The sequence below is a fragment of the Orbicella faveolata genome, unplaced genomic scaffold, assembly GCF_042242905.1.
Source record: "Orbicella faveolata isolate gen_17 unplaced genomic scaffold, um_ofav_v1 contig_12, whole genome shotgun sequence".
Taxonomy (NCBI): Eukaryota; Metazoa; Cnidaria; class Anthozoa; order Scleractinia; family Merulinidae; genus Orbicella; species Orbicella faveolata.
In genome coordinates this window covers 30,462,501-30,480,742 of record NW_028301539.1, presented here as the reverse complement: position 1 = coordinate 30,480,742, position 18,242 = coordinate 30,462,501, and the positions used below count along the sequence as shown (strand labels likewise).

The 18,242-nt window shown below is 39.5% G+C and overlaps 2 protein-coding genes across 3 annotated transcripts; both read right to left on the bottom strand.

The window, feature by feature from the left end:
* Nucleotides 1–657: 657 nt before the first annotated feature.
* LOC110060453 (chloride intracellular channel protein 2-like) lies at nt 658–3,267 on the bottom strand. Of its 2 annotated transcripts, none has more exons than XM_020767235.2 (2): nt 3,097–3,267; nt 658–1,880 (listed from the first exon to the last, which is right to left on the bottom strand). In XM_020767235.2, the coding sequence occupies exons 1-2, from the start codon at nt 3,142–3,144 to the stop codon at nt 1,212–1,214; spliced, it is 717 nt and encodes a 238-aa protein (XP_020622894.2). In that variant the 5' UTR covers nt 3,145–3,267; the 3' UTR covers nt 658–1,211. The 2 variants fall into 2 exon arrangements, with proteins under 2 accessions (XP_020622894.2, XP_020622893.2); XM_020767234.2 differs by having other exon boundaries at nt 3,091–3,265.
* A 4,284-nt stretch (nt 3,268–7,551) lies between these two features.
* LOC110060449 (putative inactive peptidyl-prolyl cis-trans isomerase-like 6) lies at nt 7,552–18,126 on the bottom strand. The gene is made up of 9 exons (XM_020767231.2): nt 17,992–18,126; nt 17,788–17,883; nt 17,313–17,437; nt 16,525–16,588; nt 15,161–15,223; nt 13,559–13,715; nt 10,870–10,926; nt 9,414–9,549; nt 7,552–8,350 (listed from the first exon to the last, which is right to left on the bottom strand). Exons 1-9 carry the CDS (start codon nt 18,067–18,069, stop codon nt 8,212–8,214), a joined length of 915 nt encoding a protein of 304 aa, XP_020622890.1. The 5' UTR covers nt 18,070–18,126; the 3' UTR covers nt 7,552–8,211.
* Nucleotides 18,127–18,242: the final 116 nt, after the last annotated feature.

Genomic DNA, 18,242 nt, shown 5'->3' with positions numbered 1-18,242 from the left:
AAATATGAGCACTGCTAAAAGCATAATAAGCTTTTTTTTCGAGCACAATCTACTAAAGCCTAATTTAATTTATTGTAAAGCGCCATTGAACCATTGGGAAATGGCGCTGTATAAATTTTATTATTATTATTATTATTATTATTATTATTATTATTATTATTATTAGAGTATTTTTTACTATTCTTATTTAAATTTTTTCGACAAATGACAATAGACAAATTTATAAGGGTTGTAAAGAATGAGTGTAATTTGTAATTCGTTTGTAAGTTAGTATTTCCCTGACATATATATTGTCCTAAGAATTTTTACAGTTGTAATTTTTTATAAGCCACTAATAAACATTATTATTAGTAGTAAAAAATACAATTATTATTATTATTTTAAAAAATTATTATTATTGTTGTTGTTGCTGTTATTATTATTATTATTATTATTATTATTATTATTATTATTATTATTATTATTGTTATTATTATAATTATTTAGTAGAAAAAGCAGAAGTAGAGAAAGTACAAGTATTAGAAGACGTAGAAGTTCAGCAGAGTAAAGATTAAGTCCCGGAGTCTTGATACCCCCGGTCGGTGACCAGTTAGTCCCCTATCTGGCATACAGCAGATAACATAACAGTTGTACAAATAAAATGAAAAATATCAGAACTTTTGTGTCTCTAAGCTTTAATATGGCGCCAAAACTTTGTCTCAAGCTCGCAAAGTGTCACCAGGTCTTCAAATTTCAAATTTCTTGTACTTTGTCAAATTAAACATAGGATTTTCGAGTTAAGTATTAGATGGGGCCAAAACAACTTTAGCATTGTCTTTATTTTGTAAGCAAGGAAGAACATCGATTTTTTTTTTTGCTTCTCTTAGGTGGCGCAGTTCAAAAATTAGCGCGTCAGGGCCGGGTTTGAACAAGAAGATTGAGCGACGAAGAACATAGACAAGTGGCTTCGAGTAAACGATACAAACTGAGATCGTTTGGTTGAGCTAAGCCAGTAAATTCAAACAAACGTTTGCATAATCTATTACTGCTACACAGCGTTTATACATACAAAGAAGAAAAAATTCCAGTTCAAGCTTTTCCGTTTTTCGTTTTGTGCTTTCCTTCTGCAGCAAGTTTAATATTACGCTAGTCTAGCTTTTCTCCGCCTGACCTTAACGTTACTTACAGAGAACACTGTCCGTTCTCGATTTCTACTTATTCAAGATGAGGCACTACAGTTTTCTTTCGTATCCTTCCAACATGGGCACTGCAAAATTTCTCGACCAATGCTCTTTGATTAGGTCATCAGACGGACAGGTTTCGCGAAAGGCGACGTGTTTCTCGCCAGCGTGAATATAGTCCCAGACCCCTTGGAGCCTCGCGGGAATCTCGAAGCCTTTCAACTCCTTAGCAGCCACGCGAACGAGCAGGAGCTTGGGGAGTAAACTACAGTCAGAAAGCTTCAAGCTGTCACCTTCCATAAAGAATCCATCAGTGCTCTGTAAAAGCGATTCCAGCTCCTCCATTTTCTTCAGCAGCGCTGTTTTGAGGTAGGCATCTTTTGTCGGATCTTTGTTCTTTATGAGAGCGCAGAATTTTTGGAAAATATTACTACCGGCGACAATGGCTTCCTTACTCTTGCTCCTGATTGGTGGATTTGGATAGAGCTCTTCCAGGTACTTAGCGATAAGTAACGGATCGTCAAGAACAAGGGCCTCTTCTTCACTGACCTGATGAACGAGAACTGGTACCTTGCCTGTGGAGTTTACCTCAAGAAACTCTTTTGATTTCTTTTGAATGTTGAATGGCATTACCAGCGGCTCAATGTTCTTTAGCTTGCAGATCATTTGGACCTGGTGAGTGAGAGGGCAAGCCGCTACAGACGATTCATCCGCGGCAGCCTGTAGAGAAATGAGATCAAAAGGTAATTCCTCATTACTTTAACAATACACTGTCAAGTAATCAGGTGAGGAGAATAAAGATATTCATCTACAAGGTGACAATGTCTTGATGTATCGCCAAATTCCATTAGCAAGTTCAAAGGATGAGAGTCTTTTAACTGGTACTCAAGTACTTTTGTTTGTTTGTTGTGTACAATATTTGGTGGATCATGAGGTCAACTTTCAATTTTTTTTTTTCCTGTCTTTTACCTGATCAAAATTTACCCAAGATTTTAAGAAGTGAAATTAGTTCGGTAATTTGCATCGTTTGTCAACCGCCATCACAAACGTCATTAAACGAGTTGTTATTACCTGCATAATCGCACACCATCTCTCTCACGAAATGCCCATGTTGGGGTGGGTGCCTTGTATGATATCGATGAAATATGTCATCATTGAGACATTTTTTTGTGTACTGCTTTTCAAAGGCGATTGTTCTCGATCTTTTTTTATCGTGTTACAAGTTCAGTAACTTTCAGTGGACTGTATTAATTCTATTAATACTCCAGATAAGAGACAATAGTACAATAGTTATTTGTATTTACGTCACGTCACAATTTACGTCTTGTGGACATTTTTCCCAGCTACCGGACGGGACCGGACTGCCCTGGGGCTGTCAGTCACTAGATGCATTATTTTCACCTGCCAACAAGGCTTTTAATTTGTAAGGATGAGTTCAACGTTTGCTCCATAATCGTTACTTTCAAGTTTCAACCTGTTAAAATAAAGAGCTGCATCTTTGGCGACATTTTGGGTAATAGTCGACCACTGAACACAATTTGATTAATTCAAGATTAACCTCGTGCGAGAGCGATCGCGCCCGACGAAGACAACATGTTGCGCGGTTCCTACCGTCTGTTGCGTCCATTATTGATTCAGGGCGCCATCGCTTTGTACGAAACTCAGTTTGTAATTGTGGGAGGAATACGTATATGTTGTGTGTGCTTTGTTGGTCTTTGACGAAACAACATCCTTGAAACTGGTAACTAGAACAAACAATTAGTAGATATAGTTGATTGAAGTAACTAAAGCTGCGAAGCTAAGTAAACTTGCGTGTGGGTTTTGCTTAACTGTTTTAAGACCCAGTTTAAGACCCTACGAATCTAGTCACACGTTTTCCTGATGTCGTATACATTCCCTTGACTGCATGATTGAATAAATTAAAACCTACCCTTACAAGGAGGTAAAATTCTGCCGTCGGTCGCGATCGTGAACCGTTATACATTCTCTGATGGGTCGATTTTACGTTATTCAGAAGCCGATGAAATATTTTTTGCTGACTGTTTGAGAGACACCCCAGCTGGGAGAGATGTACCTATTAATGATGAGAAAACGTGATTATTGACAGTTTATGCATCACCGAAATCAAACGCAATTGGTACGTCAACTACAACAGTGGCAATGAGCCGTGAAACTGACATCAAACTGAATTGGAACTTTCACGAAACACCGGGTGTTTGAAATCAACTGTGTTAACATGGTAACTTCTCATAAATAAGTCCCAGTTGCCGCAGTTAAAACGAGGAGTTTTAATAGCTCAGTTCATAGTGGACATTCTGGCCTTGTATGAAAGACCCATTTATTTTTAATTTCTGTGGCCATGCTATCTGCCGACCACTGGCCATGATTTTGTTTTGTCTTGCAATGAAAAGAGACTCTGTTTTTGTTCAACGAGATAGTATTGTTAACAAATAAAAATAGCACGAAATCTGCATTTGAATAAACTACGTGCAATTATTACCGCTCTTCATTGCAATAAAATTGAAGAAAGTTCTGGATAACCAGAAAACCTTCAAGGGTAAATATTCCAAACTCAAGGGACATTGACTTTTTACGTAGGCCCAAGTTCTTCGAAAATTCAGTACAAAGGTGTTAAAACTAACTCGAGTCATATTGACTCCACATCCCTATCTTTAACAAAGAGAGCTTTCTAAAAGGTTGCCAACGAGTCTCCCAAGTAATTAGATAATACCTTTCTTTTGTGCTTCGTCCAGTGAAGCATTAAAACTGTAACCATGACAACCTAAGACTTTGTCAAGGGAGCGTGGGAGCCAGAGGCGCCCCCCTTTTAGTCGTGCGTGGGGGTAGGGAGGGTAGTGTTAAATTTAGTGAACAAGGGAACCTTGGGAAATTTCTGATTTTGTAAAGTGTGAAGCTACTGTGAGTTGGTGGCAGTTGCAAATTTATATGATATCTTGCAATTAGTTTGAGAAGTTTGAAAAACAGACCCGTTTCGGGGCATGTACCACGGGCGGAGCCCGAATACGTTATACCTTCTACCTGCAAATCCTGTGCAATAATTCTAGCAACAGTTTCGATTTAGCTTGCGCGTAAACGTTCCTCCCCTTTTTTTTTTTGTAATTTGGAGGCAGAAAGAAAAGTGAGTTCGCTCAGCCGAAAAGAAAACATTTCTATTATAATTCAGGAGACAAATAATACAACAAATAACGGAGGGAGCCGCCAGCAATAATCGAGTTTATTTACAAGAATCTGAGACACGCTGAATACAGGTTACAAGCCAGAGAATATAAGAAAATGTCACACGCTATTTTATACAACGATATTAGCAATAAGGAAAAACATCCTCGAGTAAACTGGTCGGCGTCAAGTGGTATTGACAAGGAGTGGTATATAAAGGCCTGATTATCCCAATGGGAACTAATACAAAACAACCTAATTAAACACCTAAAAGAAATACATATTTCTGCACTCAGGCACTGCATAATTAATTAGTTCACAGCATAAATTTAAGTAATCTTTTCACATACCGCCGAGATCGGGGGTCGGTACAGTAGTCCTTTGCGCTCCTACAAATTTGGTTGCTTCACCTGAAACGTGTTCGTTCATTAGTACTCCGGGACGACAGTCAACTTTCGCTGTAGTGTGGACACTTGTTAACCACCTCCAGCCGCCGCATGAACTTGCTGCAAAGAATCCAGAACTGTCTTCACTACACTAAAAGTCTTGCAACAACACGCACTTTTGGGTCCCTTAGCCGGCTGGTGGAGCAAAAGGAACCAAAGATGGGGTAATTTTCCTAGTATTTATGTGTATCAGCTGGTTCATTTATCTTTGGCTCGTCTTGGTTATGTCCCCACGCACTAGGTTTTGCTTTCAGCTTTAGCTCGCGTACCTTCTTAGCTTTGCTCATTTTTACCCCTGTCTTCAATCTTCTTAGTTCTAACTTTGTTAAATTATCCTGTACTCTGTTGTTCTAAGCGTTAATTTATATCCTAACGTCCTTCAGCCTGTTCGTGTTTTATCTTGGTTGTCTTCTCTTTATTTGCTGATGCATTCCGTACATACATTCCGTGGCATAGTTTTGATATTTCTAGCATCTTAGCTTCACCTTCCATTCTTTTTCAATCATTAATAGCTTTTGCGCTGGCGTTATTTATCGTCACCTTTTTATTTTATATGCATTTTATCGCTTGTTTACCTACTTAGTCTGGTTAAGTTGGCACGTTGGGGTTACATATCTCAGTTTTTGAGTAATTCGACATTTCAGGAGGACATCTGTTTCATTTCACATTGTCGATAAACGGCGAGAGATTTTGTGCACTGTTTTTAAATAAGGCTTCCTGGCCTCTAAGCCTTTCAGTGCGCAAAGCTGCAGATTGGGGAGTTCCTTCCCGACGCCGAGGACGGGGCCTAGTAAAAAAAGGAATTTATATTTTACCAGCGAAATTCGCAATTCTCTAGATCTGTTTAGTACGCCAATGGCTCTAAAAACGTGCTGAGGCTAATATGTAATGGCAGCGTTCAATTCATTCCAATGGAAATACGAAAAATTAGCCGTCGTCGCTTGCGTTCCTCAAACTACGCAGAACTTGGTCATTTCACGTTATTGTTTTGCAGAGGAAGGCAAAGAAATGTACAAAGATTTATAACGCTCGTGCAAAGCTATTGTTTTCTCATTAAATCTTTTGTCTGGTGAAATTCTCGTTGCCGTCGTCGTCGTGGTTTGCTTAAGCTCCCTATTAGCGCGTTTAGACACTGCAGGGTAACCTTTTGTAGTACTTTACCGGAGAAACTAAGGTGGAGCCTTTAGTGTCGCCAGCTGACACAGTCTGGGTCTTTTAGGCCCCATCCGCACTTCGCGGCCGAAGGAATTTGAAAACGGAGGTTTAAATCTGCAAAAGCGTCAATTGTTTTCCGTCCACACTACGCAGGGAGAATTTAAAAACGCAACAATCGCCGGTTATTTTGGATTGGTGTTTGAGCCGAAAACTCGAACAGGGAAACCAAATGATGCTGGTGACCACATCGTTTTCGAAAAGCTCCGTATGTTTTAAAATGTTTTATGTCCACACTAAAACGCCAAACCGGCGTTTTCAAATTCCTTCGGTGCGAAGAGCGCGTTGTCGAAAAGCTCCGTTTTCGTGACGGATTAGTGTGGACGGTAGGCCTAACCGTAGAAATAAAGCCGTGTTTTCAAATTTCTCTGGCGTATATATACGTAGTGTACACGGAGCCTATAGCTAAGCTTCGTATTCAACATGTACCATTTACCATGTCATCAGCACGAGCTGCACGTGCCAACTTCTGAGAACTAAAATTTGCATATTTAGGGTGGGCGTTTGAGGGTGGGAGAGGGGAGGGTGACAGGATGGATGATTTTGTATTACCAGGAATTTTTTAACCCTTTCATACACTATATTTTTATTTTCGCGAGACTTGTGTATATATATCTTTTCTCCGTGTAACATGCTTTTTTATGCTTTTTTGGCTCAATGGGCGGGGTGATTTTTTTTTTTCGGCAATGGTCGTGTGCACGAGTTTTCAAGTATGCTTGCGGACTTTTTTTTCAAAATCGTCCAGCCCCCTTCTGAAAAGTCAAATGGTCTAGCCCTTATGAAGAAGTACCAGCGCACATTTACAATTATTCTGTAAAATAGTCTCCATTCGCATCAGAAGTAAAATTTTACCCCAGCAGTTATAAATTCTCAGTATTTAAATTCTCTCAACAGTTCTCTAATAGGCGAATCTTTGCTGACGTGATTGTTTACATTTTTCCTCATTAACATACGACTTTGCGCATAGAAGGCATCATGCTAGACACGATTTTACTAGAAAAACGTAAAGGGCTTGTGAAACTTAATAAGTGGTGAAATTTTTAGCGCTTTGGGTGTAATATTCGAGGAGAAATTGGCTTTGAAAAATATCAAAATTTCTGTGTGGCAAAAGCGCTAATGAGCTCATACATTCTTTGTAAAATTTGAACTTTTAAACCCTCGTCGCACAAAAAGTATTCAATACATCGCGCTCAAATTCCTTGGGACAGTTAATCGTGCTGTGCCCTTTCAATATTCAGTATTAATCTCTTTGTAGCTCCATCAGAAACCGTATCGCTTATGGTAATGAGGCAAATATTTTAAACAAAGATTCTCCTATAAATGTAAGCGAACAGACCCTGAACACTGCTGCGGGAATTTTGATACCTAATCTGAAACGAACGATGAAAATTGGGAAAATAATTAACTTTGCCCCATTAACTTTCCAATATCGTTCATCTGACCCTGCCCCATGTAAACAATTCTTTTTTCCCTTCGTTTCCAGTAATTAACAGATAAACTTAATTTTTCTATATACGGTTGGTTGGTATCAATGGTCGCCAAAGTTACACAAAGACTCCGTTAAAATCTTTATTTCATCTATATTAAGCACTTTAAATGCAATCAGTAGAAGTCTCCAGGGTTTCTATATTATACATATTATCGAAAATAGACTTCTTTTTACCGTGTACTCGTATTTTGAAATTTCTTGCAAACGCTCCGGAAATAGATAACTCACCTAAATATTACTGAGAAGTTCAGATTTTGTCTCAAGATTCGGTGTTCATTTGCCTCATAAATAACTCTTTTCATAATTGTAGAAGAAGTACGTTCAACATCAAAAAATATTCTTGTGGCGGCGCGATTTGCACATGTGCTAATTGGCCAAACTACGTAACTGCGGTGTGATGTCTACTCGACATTTAATTCCGCTATGCTAACAACAAGCTAATCCTATAAATACTCGCACATGAGCAGAATAAAACAGTCTTCCATATCTAACGATCAAACAAACTTGCACAGCAAGGTGACAGAGAAGTTACTACCATTGTGTAATCCAGCAATAGTCAATATAACTTGGTCATTCGATTTCAAAGATATTTGGTAAGCAGGTATTCGGACATGAATTTATGCTTCATAAAAGGTGATGATGTGGATACGTAGATTTCAATCACTCTTTCGCACACAGCCAAGTCGTACAGAGTGATTTAAAGATAGCTGTAAGTTCAGCCGATAAATTAAGATCTGGGGGTATCCCACAGGCCTTTCACATCGAATAATCCACAGTCCAAGATGACACACTGAGACTTGGGTCTTTCATTAAATGTTTCCTGTTTTTCCAGTTCATCAAGAACTCGAGCGCCCTCTATAACTTGTCTGCAAACAAGAGTGATCAGCGCTAAGTTTCTCCCTACATCAACAATATGCTGTTAAGAACCCTTGGGGGGAGGGGGAGGGGACACACTCCCAAATATAAACTATATGGGTATGCGCCGCTGTGAAGTGCATGGTTTTCAGGCAGGTTTGTTTGGGATAGGGTATAGAGGTAAAACAGTTTTAGTCTAGAATTGGGTATAATTTACCGGAAAAGTGGCCAGTGTGTAAATACTTTGTTCTAGAACACCTGGCTTTTTATCAGGGGTTTTATAATGGGAATTGAGACTCGGAAGTGACTTTGTGAGATATTGGTTTAGTTAACGTATGTTCGACAACGATAGTGATAACGTTTCTGCATGGAAAATAGCTAGTCTGGGATAGAGTACGGGTTTTTGGTGCCTAGTCTACAATAGGGTTGCAAAATCAAGCTGATATATATGGGTTATTGACCAAGTGTGAGGTCAAGACGGCTGGATATTGGCCAAGTTCTTCTTTTGCGTGTTTATGGACCGAGACGGAGTCGAGGTCCATAAACTCGCAAAAAAAGAACGAGGCCAATATCCAGCCATCTTGACCGAACAAGCTTGGTCAATAAAGGATTTATTATGGCTTTCGGGGAAATTTTTCTTGCGGGACGCGCCGGGTAGTCCCGAGCGGGCAAGATAGCTCCATCTTGCCCGCTCGGGTAGCCAATCACAGTGCAGGATTTGATTGATCTTGCCCGGTCGCGGAGCTTGCCATATAATAATATGGTGTGGTATGTGGTATGTCCCAGCGGCACACTCCGACCCAAAGATTTACATACCCGCCGAGTACCCGCCCCTCCCAGTTAAGAACACGGGTACCAAGAACAAAGGAAATTTTTCTAGCAAGTTTCAAACTTGGAGATAAGATTAAGAACCTGTAGGTTCATCAGTGGCGCTTACGAAGGTTAACGTGACAAAGCCAAAAGTGGGACCATCCCAGTGATCCCTAGTTTTCAAACTTAGTGTTTCAAGTTTCGCATGCCCTTCTTAGCTTACTGATATACTGTACAGCATATATGAAGTGGTATGTTCCTTACCCGAAAGCAACATATTTGGTGTCCATCCAAGGAGCAGGCTGTAACGTGATGAAGAATTGAGAGCCATTTGTATGCCGGCCCCTGTTGGCCATACCCACGATACCTCTCTTGGCGTGCGGTATGGAAAAGTCTTCATCTGTGAATGAAAAGGAAACCAAATCAGAAAAAGAAATACATATGTACGAGTGAGTCCACGCCTATGGAACCAGAAAGGCACCAGCTCCGTACACAAGAAGGTTACACAGACGTTATTTTTCCTTGTGATGCAATTTTGAGGGAAATTGTTTGACCAATCAAACAAACACCTGCTATAGATGGGTTGTTCCAATTTAAGATACATTGTAGCCTTGTTCACAGCCATTACTTGAGTTATGACGTGATGCTTGGAGACAAACATTGCATAACAGTCCAAATAATAGCTCAGAAAGAGACTCCATGTATATACATTAAACAATACAGTGAAACCTGTATTAAGCAGACCCCATACATGTATTAAGTGGACACCCTCTATTAAGTGGGCACTAGCTTGAGTCTCTAAATTTTCTTCCCACATTTACTGTAAAATAAACCTGCATTCAGTGGACACCTGTTAGCGGACATGGACACCAGTATTAAGCCATTTATTCACACAAACCCTTCAATAAGCAGACACTTCAAGGATTCTTTACTTCTGAAAGCTCAGCTCAGACCCCTTTAACATTGTTCAGCTATGTCATTTTAAACCTAAGTAGATTATTCCAGATTGATGCATTGACTGACTGGACATAGTGCTATGAGCAGTCTTTGATGTTACACTGTGTTACAAAAGGTTTAATAATTAGCTAATATTGCACATTATTATATGGCCGTTTCTCACAAGGACTGGGAACTACCGAATTCACGAATTTGATTGGCTGAAATCAATATTGACCACGGTCTACATTTTCCCATCGAGACCGGCATCTAGACCGGTTTCATTTTGCGTTGAAGAAGTAGCAAACTAAAATACAAAAATGTTCATTGTTTTCTTTTATTCTCTGCTCAATCATTTATGGAAGTGCCGAAAAGCCTGATGACAAAAAAAAAGTAAAGTGGATGAGCAAATTTCGGCAGGTTTAAGTTAAGCTCATCTCTGTTTGCAAGCAAAATGTCAGCAAACCAGTTTCATTAAATGATTTAAATTTTTCTTCTTTGCCATATCATAAACATCTTATTAAGCGAGCTAAGTCGGTCTGTATGGGAGCATCTTGACCTCGCTCGTGTGTACAGACCTCACTGCGTTCGGTCTGAACTCACCACCTCGGTCAAAATTCTCCCATAGACCTCCTGCTCGGTTAATAAGAGCTAAATATATTACAACCTGTTTAGAGCAGACACCCTGAAGTGGACACTAGTGAATATCCCAAGGGTGTCCACTTTAAACCGGTTTCACTGTAGACAATCTAAACAAACACTGTATTACACTTAGACTGCCTACCTTCAAAGAAGGGGCCATAGATGGACTCCCCTCCAATCCCTTTTCCTTCTTCAATGTCTAAAACCCAAGCAAAACAATTTACTATTATCAGCATCTTGTCTGTGTATTATCCCCAAATCTTTTTTTTTTTTTCATTTTAATAGTTACAAGTTTAAATTACTCAAGTTATACATGTAGATTCTAGCTTCTGATGAATGAAACCTCTAAAGGAGATCAATCTCGGTGTGGCTCAAAATCGATCTGATTTCTCATCTTAACTCGATCTGATTCTAGTTTTTAGGTATATATTTTATGGCAGGTCCACACCAGCCCTCTGGGTTGCCAGACGCAGACCTGCCTCATCAAAAATATATGTACGTATGTATGTATGTATGTACCCTAAAAGATACCACTAAAACAGAATAGCTGGTTTTCACATGACGTCACTAAAAATCAAACTACAAAGCTATTAATCTTCCTGAGATTTTACTTAAATGATGTATAAGAGCAGCTGAAAACCAATATTCATACAAATTTTCACTCTGAATGGGTTCTTGGTTTTGTGATACACTACGCTTGAATTTCCAAGCTTTTGCATGACGCGGCATTTACATGATGGCCTAGAGAGCTGTCATGATGGTTAAAAAAGTGACTTATTTCGGGGAACCTGGCTATCTGAACAGTTCATGTCGTAGAAAAAGTATCATTTTAATGTTTTAGAGTTCCTCGAGGGATAAATTCATGCTTTTGTAGCAAAACTCAGTGACAGATGTTTCTGTTGGTTTCCGGCCACCATGTTGGTGCCCATACGGATGGGCACCAGCATGGCGTCTCCATACAAATCTCTATAAATTTGGGTAAAAAAATTCTTCCGCATATCTTGCATAAGAAAAATTGCTGTGACCAGAATTTTGGCGAGTCTTTGCATATTTACTTTCTCTCATTTCCCAGATTCTGGACTTTATCTATTGACTGGTTTTGATTGTTATTTTGATATATTTTGAATTGCGTGACACTGAAAACTGTGTTCATGATGGGAACCCACGCTAATAGATCAGACTTGAGAGACCAGCAGAAAGAGAGCATTTTTATTATTGTTTCTTTGAATGCATCCTAAAAGATACTTTGATGGCTAAAATAGTGGTGTATTGTCATGAATACCCTAAGTGAGACCAGAATCCTTGATTTATACCCCTAAGCGAGATGATGAGTGTCCCCGACCTTTGCAAGTGGGGGTTCCCCTCCCCCCTCCCAGGTGGGCTTAGCCTGTGAACACAGATGTATTTCCTGCTCTTGCTTGTCTCCACCGAAAATAATGTCTGCGAACTCGAGCCAGGAAACAATTTCTGTGACATAATGAATTTTGTTTCTCCTTGGCCAATCAGATTCCATGATAGAATGACACTCGAGTGCTCCTCGCAGCGAATACCACGCACAGTAGTTCTGGGGCTACTTGAGCTAAACTGTGATTGCCTTAAAATTCCTACATCACAGAAATCGTTTCCTGGCTTGGGTTCGCAGACGTTATTTTCGGTAGAGACAAATGACAGCCAGAAACACGGCTGCGTTCGCAGGCTAGGGTGGGCTAGCATTAGAGTCAAGCACTGTTTTTGGTAAGTTACTTGTGGTATCAGTTAAAGTTCTGTAGTCATGTGTGAAAATCAAGTCATGCACAAAGGAAGACAGGTGTGCAATAACAATGATATATCTTCTTGCAGAGTGGTTCACGAGGGGCAACTGACAGAGAAGTTTGAGGTTAAGACCGGGGTGAGGCAGGGATGCCTGCTGTCACCCTTTCTGTTTATCTTGGCTATAGATTGGATCATGAGAGCTGTCACAAACCAGAAAAGAAACGGGATCCAGTGGACCTTGTGGTCGCAGTTGGACGACCTGGACTTTGCGGACAATCTAGCGCTTCTGTCACACAATCATCAGCAGAGGCAGGAAAAAACATCGGACCTGCATCGCACCTCAATGCAAGTAGGACTGACACTCAATAAACAGAAGACAAAGATCATGAGGATCAATGCAGGCACTGATGAGCCAGTCAAAATTGAAGAGGAGGAACTGGAGGAAGTTGAGTCTTTTACCTATTTAGGCAGTGTAATGGACAAAAGTGGGGGAACAGACGCAGATGTGAAAACTAGGATCGGCAAGGCACGATCAGCATTTAACATGCTGAAAAAGGTCTGGTGCTCCAGAGAAATCGGTACATCCACCAAGGTACGTTTGTTTAACTCAAACGTTAAGTCGGCATTGTTGTATGGAGCAGAAACATGGCGGACAACCAAGGCATTGATGAAGAAGATCCAGACCTTTATTAATCAGTGCTTACGTAGAATTCTAAGAATCCATTGGCCAGAGACTATCAGCAATGAGAACCTATGGGCAAGGATGCAGCAAACTCCAGTGGAAGAGGACATCCGACAAAGGAGATGGAGCTGGCTTGGCCATACGCTTCGCAAACCACCTAGTAGCACTGGCCGTCAAGCCCTGAACTGGAACCCCCAAGGTCAAAGAAAGAGAGGGAGACCACGGCACACCTGGCGACGGGAGCTTGAAAAGGACATTAAAAGGACTGGACACACATGGAAACCTCTTGAAAGGATAGCTCAGGACAGAGGAGACTGGAGAGTTGTTATTGGTGGACTATGCTCCGGGAGGAGTAAAGGGCCAAAGTAAGTAAGTAAGTAATCTTCTTGCACTGTACCTCCACCCTGAATCCATCCATTGGGAACTATTCTGTGAAATATGGAGTTCTTGTACCATAGTTTCAAAGGAGGGTCATGCCGTTCGGCCTCAGTTCGACTTCCCAAACAAAGCTCAAGGAAGTTTTTGCATGTCTTTGGTAACCTTTCAGAGAACAACTGTTGAAAAAAAGAACCCTGAATATTAGAATCTTGAAGAATAAGTTCTTTCTTTTGGATTGACAGTGGGAGGTGATTTAATGGTCACCTTACTGGACTCTAGATTGAGTGATTTGAGTGCAATCACTGGCCAGCGTCATCATGTTGTGTTTTTGGACAAGACACTTCACTCTCACATTCCGTCTTTCCACCCAGGCCGGATTATTCAAAGCCCGATTAAGCTGACCCACGAATAGTGAGAATTTTGATTTCAGTTTTGCAACTCTTCGGTGAGGCTTGTCTATTCTAATTTCAATTAGCCTCGTTCTTTTTTGGGAGCGTTTATGGACCTCAACTCCATCTCTGTCCATAACCATGCAAAAAAGGACGGCCAATAACCAGCCATCTTGACCTGATACTTGGTCCATAACCCATATATAGTTTGGGAGAACTCAAAAAAGCTGTAGTAACACTCACCTGTTGGCTTGTGTTCCTTCAGCATTTCTTGTTCCCCCAAACTTCCGTTTGTGTTTCTATTTAACAATCAGATTATGAGCTTGAGATTTCTATCACACCATAATTGACGAGGGCACAGCCCAAGTCAACTGTCACGGATAGAAATTTACTAGTCGTTCAAAACTTTATCTTAATCCCCTACACAGACACTTCCAAAATGCTAAGTAGCAGCTGTCATTTTGTTAACCCATTGAACTCCCAGAGCTTTTTGCCAAAAAATGCATTTTTTTGGACATTTTGGAGATTTTCAGGCTGGATTTGGGCCAAATTAGTTCCAATCTACTCAAAAAGGCACTTGCAACATGGCAGCATGCCTTTCTTTCCACTAGCATCACGTTTTACGCCATTTTTGCTTGGGCATGCGCAGAAATCAAAATTTTTTCGCCTTTCCTTTTTCTCCTTTTCTTTTCGTTTTGCTGCAGTGATTGACCTTCTACTGGGCTTGCTTCCAGTTCAAAAAATTTTGAGAAAGCATCACCGAAACGGGCAATTTTTACCATGGGGTAGCCATGTGTAGTTGCAAGAAATTTTGCTCTGAGTTTTTCACTCAACTTTTTGAGCATTTTCGTGCATATTTCAGGCTCCACTGAGCCAATCACTCTGAACTGGGCATCATTGGAAAGATCTTTTCCTCCTGCAGAAGTTGAACATAGCTGATGCCAATTTTGGTCAAAGATGATGACGTCAGAAGTGGAACAAAGGCCAAGGCTTGTCACAGCCGGTTACTGACAGCACGGGAGTCAATGGGTTAACAAGGGTACACTGCTACGCTACTCAATATCTATCACAGAATAGATAGTGAGTATTATAGAAAATCAGTGAGCGGCATTCGTGATAGAATGCTAGTAGATTTACACTAAAACTCGATAGAAACACAGTAAATGTTTTCTATTGTGTAGATAATGAAATATATAATGACAACAATATTAATTTTGTGTATTTACACCTACCTCAATCAGCAACCTTCCAATCTTATCATGGCCCACTGCTATGTCCATATAGACAAACTGATGCTGCAAACAAGCGTAGTATTATTAGTACATGTTTATCTTGTTTGTCAGAGTATTCCACAAGAAATTGCTAACATTCTCTCACTCTTGTCCTCAGAGCCTGCACATTTGCAGTAGGTGTTGACCAAACACCCTATGCTGGCCTTGGGCAAAATCCAAAACCAGAACCAGAAATCAAGTTTGATTGTTTTGTTCTAGTTCGGTAATTTATGCCTAGAGAGATACACTGTAAAGATCTTGCACTTTTTGTCCAGTATTTTCCTTGTGATAGTAAAAATGTCTGCTTCTTGCAATGTTTTCAAATTAGCAGCAAATTACAGGCAAAGTTCTTCCTTCTGAAATTACTTCAAACCAAGTAGGAAAGGAGCAAAATATTAACAGGTACATGTGCAGGCTGCTGAATATGAAATATTTCATTTCATGAGAGGTAAACTCAAGAATCAAGCTTTAAATATGTACAAAATTAATACAGTATAAGTTTTGCAGTGGTTTTATGTAAAATCCCGATTTGTCAAACCCTTGATTATTTAAGCCTCCCACAGTACAATTTATAAACTAAAGGTGTTTTCCTCCCAATATTGTTTCATCATAATTTAACTCCTGATATCCTGTCCTTCCAATTTCTCAAATCAATTTGGCTTCCTCTTTGGAGGCTTAACAAATTTGAATACCACTACATTATATTTACATGTGCTTATACTGAAGCAGCATAATTCTGACACATTTGCTGACTAAATGTTTAATAATGTGCATGTTCCAAATGCCACCCAAATACAGTCACATTAATAACAAATAGAATTTATAGTGGAGTTACATGTTTACAGTGTAAATGAATGTGCAAAATCTTGAGTTTGCAACTGATTAAGAACATCCCAAAACACAAAAAAGCAGATTGCAAATGTTGAAGACAGCATCTGAAAGCAACAGAAGGCAAGCCTCTTTGAGAGGATACATGGGGCTCGAGAAATAAGATTTGGTATAAAGAAACCCGATTCATGAAAGGTGCAGAATTCATCATTGTAATATCTGAAAGAGGCATATAGAAATGCAACAACCTTGGATGTCATTGAAAGCTTGGTTATAAATTGTTCTAGAGAAATGTTTTGAACTTTTAAAAAAAGCTCAAGAGAGAGAGAATGTCACACTGTGATGCTCTCTGTAGTCATGGGGTGAGGGAGTGGTCAGCATATATTTCCCTCTTAATTAATTAAAGCTGCTGGAGTGAAAATTTGGTTCACAAGAAGTGCAACAGATCCACATGTATGATACAAAGGTACTTCTCTGTCAAAAAATTATAATAGTACCTTTGTGGCAAGGAGGTAGTCCTTATATGATTTTTTAGCCATCGCATGCCAAAGTGGAAGGGGCCTAGTGAGAAAATAAATTATTCAGAATACACACTAGCAAGCATAATAGGTCTTTGTCATCAAAATAACACCATTTATGGTAATTTTACCTGCCCATCTATTCAAGCTGTGTTTTTTTGAAATTTTAACTTTGTCTTATGATTGCTATTTCTTTGTTTTAATACCCCCACATCAAATTAAAGACTCTTTCTTTATTCTTGAGGAGAGGTCAACATCTGACTATGAGTAATTCTTAGCAATTCAAAACCGGAACTTAACCAATATCTGTCAAGTGAAATCAGCTGGAAAAATTTTCAGAGCTTGGTGGATAAAAGCACAGATGACATTCATAGCAAGGATTTGAGGTGTTCTGCAGCATGCATCATGAATATCAAATCATTATTTAATAACAATCATATTATTGTTGTGGGTCTGTTTGCATCTTTCAACTATAGATTTTTACAGCACTAGTAATGCAAAATTAGTCCATTAGCCAAACTATTAAGGCTTTGGCCACAAAAAAAAAAACATAGACGCCCCAAATCTCCCTTAATTTCCATTTCATCTCTCTTTTAACATGTATCAAATGTACCAATTTAGTAAAAATCTGACCTTTTTGGCCTTTGTAGTACATGTGGTTAACCAAGAGTGTGCACGTTACTGCTTGAATTTCACAGCTGTTAAGAAAACCTACTACAATGAACAGCATGTATTAAAGAAATTTGAAAACTGTTTTAACAGCAGACCTAAAATATCTGTATCCATGGTTATCCATTGCCCATTTTGAAAATTCCTCTTGTCCCCCAATTAACTCTTCATTCAGAAAGGCGATGACATTTTCTTGAAATCCCCACACTTCTTTTCCCATTTCCTGTCAAGCAAAAAAAGAAAATAAGCTTAAAACATTAAAAACACACATCTTATGTCAAAGCAATGTTTTATAAGTTACTTCTGCTTTTTGATAAATGGAATATGGGAATCTCTCAGATTCTAGTCGTAGATAAGGTTAAGAAATACGTGATTTGCCGAACAACTTTAATCACGATTAACATTTTTAAAGCTTATACATATATAATCTTAAGCTTTGTTAGCGTCAAGCTTCACCCTCGAGACTGAAAACCCAAAATGAAGGCATATAAATTTACGATTTATCGAAGTATCTGCCGCAGATTCTTCACGATCAAGATTTTATCGCGACCGATTGCCGACAAGCTGCCATACCTTCTTCTTGTCGCGAATAAATGCATCCCAATCGCACTCCAACAAGCCAAGAACGTAAGGTTCAGTAAAGACTTCGGGTTTCCTTTGGCTAAGTTGCTGATGTCATAAACAAAAACAACAAATCAGTTGGAAATCTTGAACCATTTCCCCTGAATTATATCTCATCTGAACCTTAACATTCCTAGTTTCAATGTCAAGAAGTACCTCCGCAGCCCCTTTTGCCATGTGAAATTCCGCATCTTTGAGGAGGCCGATCACAGAGATCGTATGCTTTTCCGCCATTTTGCTTGTTATTTCTAAGATTCCCGGGGTTCAAGTAGTCATGGTAACGATGTTATGCGCATGCTCGAGTTGGCGCGCAAAGTAGTTTTCGATCACGTACGATCACGTGTGTCCCACATGTCACTTAACAAGAACAAAGTGCACGCAGAAAGAGACAAAGAAAGAAATGTTCT